The sequence below is a fragment of the Echinococcus granulosus genome, assembly GCF_000524195.1.
Source record: "Echinococcus granulosus chromosome Unknown EG_S00104, whole genome shotgun sequence".
Taxonomy (NCBI): domain Eukaryota; kingdom Metazoa; phylum Platyhelminthes; class Cestoda; order Cyclophyllidea; family Taeniidae; genus Echinococcus; species Echinococcus granulosus.
In genome coordinates this window covers 94,636-102,790 of record NW_020170484.1, presented here as the reverse complement: position 1 = coordinate 102,790, position 8,155 = coordinate 94,636, and the positions used below count along the sequence as shown (strand labels likewise).

General features: G+C 41.9%; 2 protein-coding genes across 2 annotated transcripts in view; one reads left to right on the top strand and one right to left on the bottom strand. All coding sequences in view use genetic code 11, as the record gives it.

Annotated features, from left to right (window-relative positions):
- Window positions 1–4,439, top strand: part of EGR_08354 (hypothetical protein) — a gene marked incomplete at both ends in the record, with an annotated part of 9,844 nt that extends 5,405 nt beyond the window's left edge. The window contains 4 exons of the mRNA XM_024497603.1: window positions 597–702; window positions 1,709–1,754; window positions 2,619–2,773; window positions 4,263–4,439. Of these exons, the coding sequence (XP_024347972.1) occupies window positions 597–702; window positions 1,709–1,754; window positions 2,619–2,773; window positions 4,263–4,439 (484 nt within the window). The remainder of the gene's footprint in view (window positions 1–596; window positions 703–1,708; window positions 1,755–2,618; window positions 2,774–4,262) is intronic.
- Window positions 4,440–8,038: 3,599 nt separating this feature from the next.
- Window positions 8,039–8,155, bottom strand: part of EGR_08353 (NAD-dependent deacetylase sirtuin-7) — a gene marked incomplete at both ends in the record, with an annotated part of 3,272 nt that continues 3,155 nt past the window's right edge. Inside the window, one exon of the mRNA XM_024497602.1 lies at window positions 8,039–8,151. Within this exon, the coding sequence (XP_024347971.1) occupies window positions 8,039–8,151 (113 nt within the window). The remainder of the gene's footprint in view (window positions 8,152–8,155) is intronic.

The window sequence follows — 8,155 nt, the reverse complement described above, 5'->3', positions numbered from 1 at the left end:
CGTGTCCCTCTGTACCCATTTACCATGCTGTGAGGAAATTCCATTGATGACATACAAATAAAGTTGTCAGGTCAGACGCATGCCACCAGTGATCTCTGAAAGAAGCTGGATATCATCCTATGATCCAACAGGCTCTTGCATCTCCCAGTTTAGCAATCGCTGTGAATAGTCACTTCAAAATGTTCTATTTTTTAGATTATCAGGAGCAAGTTTAATGTTTCACCTCCACTGGGCTGACGTAAAGAATTATGAAGGCTAAATGTCTCATCTCCACTCTTCCATTTCGCTTTACTTTGAGGCGATTCAAACTAAACGATGTGATTAGCCACAATGCCGCTTGACACTTATTATAAGTTTGGAGAGACAATGGTTCAGTAAACAATTGTTTAACTCCTCATTTAGGCTCTATGCGAGGATTTTAGGACTCCGCCATTGTGCTTCCGAGGGGCAGCATGGCCTCCGGACCATGCCAGCAGTCCCTGCTTCCCCCCTTTCAGGCCTTCATCAGGTGGGCAATATATTTTCTGACTTCAGGAACGACTTAGAGCACTAGGTACTATTGAAGAATAAATAAATTATAAACTCATCAACTTTAGGAGGGAGAAGAGAATTACACTTGCCTTAGCAACCATTCATCACCGGTTTGAAATGGAATTTTACACTTTTAATTACCTAATGGAGTTGATTGTTATTTTTCCTCTGGTATTTGAAGAAACCGAAAGACTTTCAAGGACAAATAAGTCCTCTTTCGGGATTGAGATAGGAAATTTCAGCTTGCCTTAAATTGATGGTAGTTAAGGTGCTGCTGATCACAATGCTTCTGATTCATCTTCCTGAGTTTCAACAAAGAAGCTTTTACACTCTGTGGATGGAATTTGGCTTTACGATCCCTTTTTTCTTCTCTGAATGACTTGGGTCCAAGGAAAGAACCTTTATGTCTATACATGGGGAAGGGAGCAACTCTCGAAATTAGAGATGACGGAGGTTATTCGGATTTTTACGCAACCTGCCGAAGCGCTTTTATTCGGCTTGTCTAATCTGAGCTTACGGACCCGCTTTCTTTGACATCATAATTCGTCGAGCCATAGTGTCTGCATGGTGCCAAGAAGCCCCCAGTAGATTTCGTCTTACGCTTATGTGAATGGTGGAATACAAATGGACCCGTCCACTTATCAAAAACTAAACAATTATCCTCGAGTTATCGAAAACCTCACTGGAAGTTGTCCAAGAGGAACAGATCCCTTTGAATCACCTATAGTAGGCTATCTAGTACTAGTGAAGCAGTCAATGGGACAAGGCAAGATTCCATACTGCCTCAGAATTTAGCCATGAGAAGGTTTGTCCGTTGGGAAGTGGTGACATGGAATAGGCTAAAATGCCACTAGTGGGTGATGTCGTCCGTCATCCTCCTCCACGGTCTTTTAGTCCTCTTTCCCCAAGCCTCAATTAATTGTCACCACTGCTTGGCACATCGACTAGGTAAACACATTCAATGTAAAATACCCAGTGGGAGATTGTTTGCTCTTTAGGAGAAAAAACATCTAGTAGAAGTGGGAGTTGTCCCACTGGGAACAACTAAAGATTACCACGGTGATTTTACAAAAATTGCTCCTGTTTGTTAAATAAATATCCAATGTACCTGATAGGTGGCTAGCATATTACTATAAAAAAGCATTTCTGGCTCTTATTTGCCTTTTTCTCCTGTTAGAAAATGTGTTTTTTCATTAAAGGTTTTACTATAAACTCCTTACTTTGTAAAGCATCTTAAAACATTAAATTCATCTGTTGCAGCAGCGGTGATTAACGACAAGACCTTGAACGAAAATTCTCGATGAGATACAAATGAAAGCAAAAAGTGGATAAAATTGCAATTTCATAAAAAGGTTTCTAGGTGGGATTACTTCCTCTCCTCCCCTTTTCTGGCGACAATTTAAAGCAGTAGTAGAGAGAAGCCTAGAACATAGTGGCGCCTCGTTTGTTAAGTACACAAGAAAATGGATAAAGGAAGAGGAAGATAATGCAACCAAGACTCATGATGGGAGTCAGCAACTCCTCCTCCTTCCTTACTTATAGAGAATGTTAAGAGTTTTTGTTTCCCAAAATAAGAAATGATGACAGTTAAGTCATGTGGAGAGACATAGAGTCTCCAGGAAGGATCCAATTGTATTTTGGGCGTCACTGTTAAACTACTATTTACCTGGAATGAGAAAATACCTCCTTTCCTGGAAGAAATTGCATTATTCAACAATTCAACATAAATGTTAAAATTTTCAAGTCATACACTTCAAATCTTGCAAATAATTGTGAACACGTTTCTTTTTTGAGAAGATAATCGTGAAAGGGAAGGTGAGTGCTTCAGTTAGTGGGAAGAGGGGAAGAAAAGGGAGCGACTTCGCTTATTTTCATTTTCTGGTCCTGGATTTCCACCCTTCTGATGGCTGCGATCTCGGCGCTGTTGATTCAGAAAGAATTTTCTTCATCTTTTATAACATTGGTAAAAAATATCCTAACCTTTGACTTTTAATTTTGAAAAACAATTGACGGCTATAAGCAAAGAAATGTAGAATGATAGCTTAACTAATCGGTTATGTGAGTTCCAAGTCATTGTGTATATATAGTAAATCCTATTAACTTGTCAATTTACAGTGATTTAAAAAGTTTTTTTTCAAAGAAAAGACGGGTTTTTAACTACTCCTACTCAAATAAAACGCTAAAAAGCAACTACTTTTTATCAGAAAGAGTTTTACTGGATACGCAGCTGCCACCTGAAAAGGTAGGTGAAGCGAAATTTGGCAGACCATCACAAAGCAAGAAGCTCAAGGGCTTATATACTTGGAGTTCTTCAGAAACATGCAATAAACAAGCCTGCGTTCATTCTAATTTTTTAATAAAATCCCCAGTGTAGAGGTTTCTGCATGACTCGATTTTAATGGTCCTGCAATAGTGCACCTCAGGCATGGCCTCATTCCATTAGGGAGTAAGAAGGTGTTTCAAACCATCACGCAATACCCTCTTAAGTGGTGAATTAGGCTATCCAAACCTATCTTTATTGTGGACAATTACTTTAGTCGAGATGACTGATTTGGCATCGCCTGGTGCTCTTATTTTTTTTGCGATAAAGGAAGTATTAAGGATTCGATGCAGGGTTTGACTAATTTTGGCGCGTTGAAAGCTTCACATTTTTACAACTTATCAAGAAAGTAACAGGAATCTCCCTACAAGTCATCCATTAGTTTCAAGTCTATGAGGTTTGGAATAACACCAAAGGTTCAGTAAATCTTCCTGAATTGCATTGATCCAGACAAACTACAGAAAGTAATGTCAAACATTTTGGTGGAGGTTTTCCTAAAGGAATGCCTATATCCAAAATATTTTTACCACTTACTTACTAATAAAGCGACACAAAAGGGCAATAGACGTTACTTAAATTTCACGTTTGTCACTAAAAATCGCCTTGATTACTGTTGATTTATTCTAGGAGTTAATAATAGCATAGCACAAAGGCTAGGTGTGTCTTTGACTATAAAATTTTTAATAAACCCCCTTACTACAAGGCATCACTTAGAAGTGCTCGGAGTTGGAGGGAACGCCTACTTAAGAAGATGGCGTTTCCAAACCAGGCAAAAGTTTTGAGTTGCGTTCTACTCCCCAGAGTTGGAGTTTTGCACGGCTATCCTATATAATTCCCCACTTTAAAATACCGCTAGTGTACTGTAAGACGGGAGTCATAGGTTTCCTCTTCCTTGTTCCTAGTACTCTCAACATAACCCGGTTAGTTTAATTTTAACATGTTTATTGGAAGAAGTGGATAAGGAAAATGAGTACAGGGTTTAGTGGAGTGAGGGTTCAGAATCGCTCTTGGGCTTGCAGGGCGTCAATTCTGTCACCAGGTCCGAATTAAATTCGCAACTCTTCTCTAAAAGGAACATTAAAACAATATAAGTATTACAGTACACCCAGGCATCGCATCGTTAAAAGAACAAACTCCAACACCTATTTGTTCATCATCTAATGAATAAGGGAAAAAAAGAGGCTCACGTCTGGGTAAAAGGATGCAAAAAAGCCCAAACACCCGGAAACTATTGGAAGAGAATGGTTAAAAGGAACACCCTTTTCTTATCAGTGGTGAACCAGAACATTTTGGTCATCAAAGTAGAAGCGCTTAAGTATTTGCAATTACCTGGAAGCACTTGCGTGTAGGCTTCCAGTAATGGCCTATACGTTCACTCACAAAACATTCCATTTTTCTCACAGACAATTAGGTACGATATTCAGCCAAAGAAATATTAAAAAGGGAAGCATTGAAGTCAATTATTTTTCTCCTTTGTTTAAGACTGTCTAAGTTATTACAGTTTAATAGAAAACAAAGGTCATTCCTGCTGGCTTTTTACGTCCAAAATTCATATTGTTGGAAAAAGGAGATAAGAGAAAAAAAATAATTTGCGAATGCATTAAGCATGTCGAGGTGGTTCGCTCTTATTATGTTGCAGTACTTTTGAAGTTCATTTCTTCTCCGAACAAATTTAGGGATTTTCATAGGAAAACACACGCAATATGGGGAGTGGACTAAAAACTTGCAAAGTAAGAACTGAATTTGAATCACGGTGATTTTGTGTAAAACCGCAATCATATCTAAATCAGATAAAGTCGACTTTGATTGTTTTAGCTTATTCACGGATGCGTTATAGCGACCAAGGCCTTCTTCGAAGTTAAGCAAGGCCAGACCTGGTTGGGAAGGTAAACCAGGGAACCAAGTTAGCGATTCTTCAACCCCACTTATGTGAGGTGCAAATAGGCAGCGTAGTTAAATATGCACTTAAAGCAATTGTTCTACCACATAGGAAGGGAAGAAAACAGCACATGACGTTTAGCTCAGTTCGATCCTAAAACATAAATGATGAGATAATATCGAATGGTCCACTACTTAAAATTCGCTCTCTTCTATCAGTTTATTTTGCGCCGGAGTGGCTGGTTTTAAGCGTAGGTTTACGGCTTCAGTCAACATTCAAATTTGCAGAATGTGTGCCTAAAAATTGAAAGTCGATTTCAGGCAGAAAATATCATAACTCCCCTCTTTGTTGGTAAAACATGGACAAAAGCAACATTGGACAAAAAGTTTTAGTTCACCCTTACCTTATTTGACGGGCGACTCTAAGGTCGGATAGGATGACTCATTACCAAGGGCACATTCACTGAATCACCCCTCCGGGTCGTGTTCATGATTATAATTATCGCTAGTTGACTAGACACATCTTTAGCCTTGAAGCCGCGTTAAATTGACGTCCACAGAGCAGATGTGCTCGGTTGCTGTTGCCGCTTTCAGTATTTTTTCTTGGTGTGAGGATTCAAAGCCACAGAAAACCTCCTATGATGATCTACTGGTGGAAATAGCCATCGATAAAGCCCGTCATCTGGATTCCCTTTCCACGTAGCCACCTGGGTTAACCATCTTGCCTCCACAAGCAAACAGCATGGCCACTGAGTATTCTTGATATGCCTAGTGGCAAGAAAGGGTGACAGTTGTTTGAAGCTTGCAGAAATAGCGTCAGGCGGGCACAAGGAGAGGATGGCATTCAACCTTACCCACCCAGAGCACCCCTTCCTGAGGTGGAGACCTTATCATGGATTAGCTCAGAGGCGGCGTAGAACCTTCCGTTTTGTTGTCATGGAGAAAGAGGTTTCCTTCCTCGCTTTCAGTACGTGGTATCGGCGCCGCGGCAAGTGGACAATTCCACCTACATTTCACCATGCATGCATACATACATGCACACAGGACGACGAAATGTAGTCGCCTAGGGATGACTGATGCCGTGGGAGAGCGTGACATGTTGTGCTAAACTTTGCATTGCAAAGGTCATTTCTCATCAGAGGTGAGCCGACAATCCGTCCAACGTACATGGCAGGTTTGGTAACGCGAAGCGATGAAATGAGGAACACATTGGTAGTCTCGGGGGCGCGTTATCACTTGTTACCTCACACCTAGCACCTTTGTGAACACGTCTACCGCAGCACCTTTTGCTATGGGTGTCAATCGCCTCTTTTGTCTACCACAATATCTCGTCACTGACATTTGCCTCTTCGTGGATGAGGCCATTGTCACTCGATTTTTGAGGCTGACAAGTGCAAATGGTGCGTGTCATGTTCAACTGACACGTGATGAAATGGGGGCAAAAGTGTGAAGAAGGTCCGATAACTCGCCTTACTGAGAGGTCCACGCATTTCCCTCGTGGTTTCGTAATTCATTCATCACCATTCAACCAAGTTGTACGGGGAATCCAACCAACTATTTTTTTCTCTGGAATAAATTCATCTTTTCGTCAGCCACTTTCCTCTATCCTTCTTTACCTTCCCGTAGTAGCCGAGACTTCTCTGATCACCTTGCTAGAAGACTGTCCGATCTGTGCAGATGGGCTGGTACACATGGCGACAGAAATGTTATGATGGGGTAATTAACGAGGGCATGCAAACACTTTGTGTCACGCAGCCTTTGCATATCTCCCTTTTCAAGAGCCGTTCCATTTCGCATTCCCTCTGTAGTCACATCTCTCTGGGCGCCACTACGATGTAATTGGTGGGGTGAACCAGCCTTCACGGGGCAGGACTGTAGGTCGCGCATTCGATTTCCTCGTCACTCATTGCGGAGGTTCAAGGGAATTCACTGTTTTGTCGCCTCGATAAGTCAAACCTTGCAGTTGGTCGGTACTCTAGAGCTAACGCATCTCATTTGCAATTTATAACAAAAATTTGTCCAAAAGTAGGCCTCGTCACCTTCCACAGCTCACGTCGTTGTCATCCAATCATTATCAAGCTACGTTACTCCCAGTTCCGTGGAAATGAGATGGAGAGAGAGAGAGAGAGAGCAACATCTCCTCATGATTCAGACAAAGACGATGCCACCAAATTGTTCCACTCCAGTTCCACTTCAGCGGGTAGTGGTTATCCTGCATGACTTGATCAGCGAAGATGACCGACACCTCGATAAAGCCCCCGTCAAGAGGTCTTGCACCTCATACACATCCACAACAGACGCCCTCTTTCCGTGTCCCCTAAAGCGCACTCTCCGAGGTACAGAGCCAGCACTGTTGAACACTCGACAAGGTCGCCCTGAAGCGGGTCAAGAAGGTCAGATGATAGGTGCTCAAGGCGTAAACGAAGAAGCTGTCAAGTGGACTAACACCTAGGCGGTAGCTAAATTACCGTGGCCTTAGGCAAACAAGTAATATAAACAACCCAGTTAAGTGGAAGATGTACCTTTTCGTTCCAGACAAACTAATTACGAAGTATTTTAGCCTCCCACACAAATCACTGGAACGTGGCGGGGATGGGGTGGAGGGAGGGTGGAGTTGGAACACTTATTTTTCATTTAGTACGAACTTTAACTATGTTTACGAAATAAAATATGATCCGCCCTAAGAGGCCTTGTAGGCATGAAATTCCTTCCAACACACGGACAGCTTTTGTTTTCTTTCTTTTCTGAGGACAGCTTAACACCTGGGAGGCGAAAATAAATACGTTATCAAGTGAAAAAAACAAGTGGAAAACAAAATTACGTCCATAAGCTACTACTCCACATAAATTTGACTATCTGAGGCAAAGCGACGAACTACTGCCTGAACCGCAGCGAGGAACCAGCCATTCCTTATTTTCCTTACCTGAAGTCGCCATACCTCGAAGTTTCAAGTTACCTGTTCCATGGTGGAAAGGAGACTGCTCTCTGCTCGACGTGGTCTGCTTGGCGAAGGCAAAAAATGCAACGCACTTCTAACTACAAGGGCGTCAAGCTACTAATGACATACTTTCATTCATGAACAGTGGATGGGACAAAAACTACTGGAGAGCAAAAAGCGCCACTTTCGATTCCCCCATTTCAATAACTACTCCAAACTCGAGTTTGTAGGTTAGATCTAATCTTTATCAACAGCAAAAGTCAACGGCAAAGGAACATGTACAACCACACTGAGCACAGAGAATAGACTTAAGTGGTATCGGGGAGGCAATAATGCAAACCAACACCAAACCATGGTTAGAGATGGTGGTATCACAGCTGAAAAATATCTGGCCGAGTACGAGAATCCTCCTCTTCGGGACTTAGGGGAATAAAAAGTTCACGCAATGGATCCTTCGCGGCGTCGTAGGTGGGTACGGAGAGACCTAG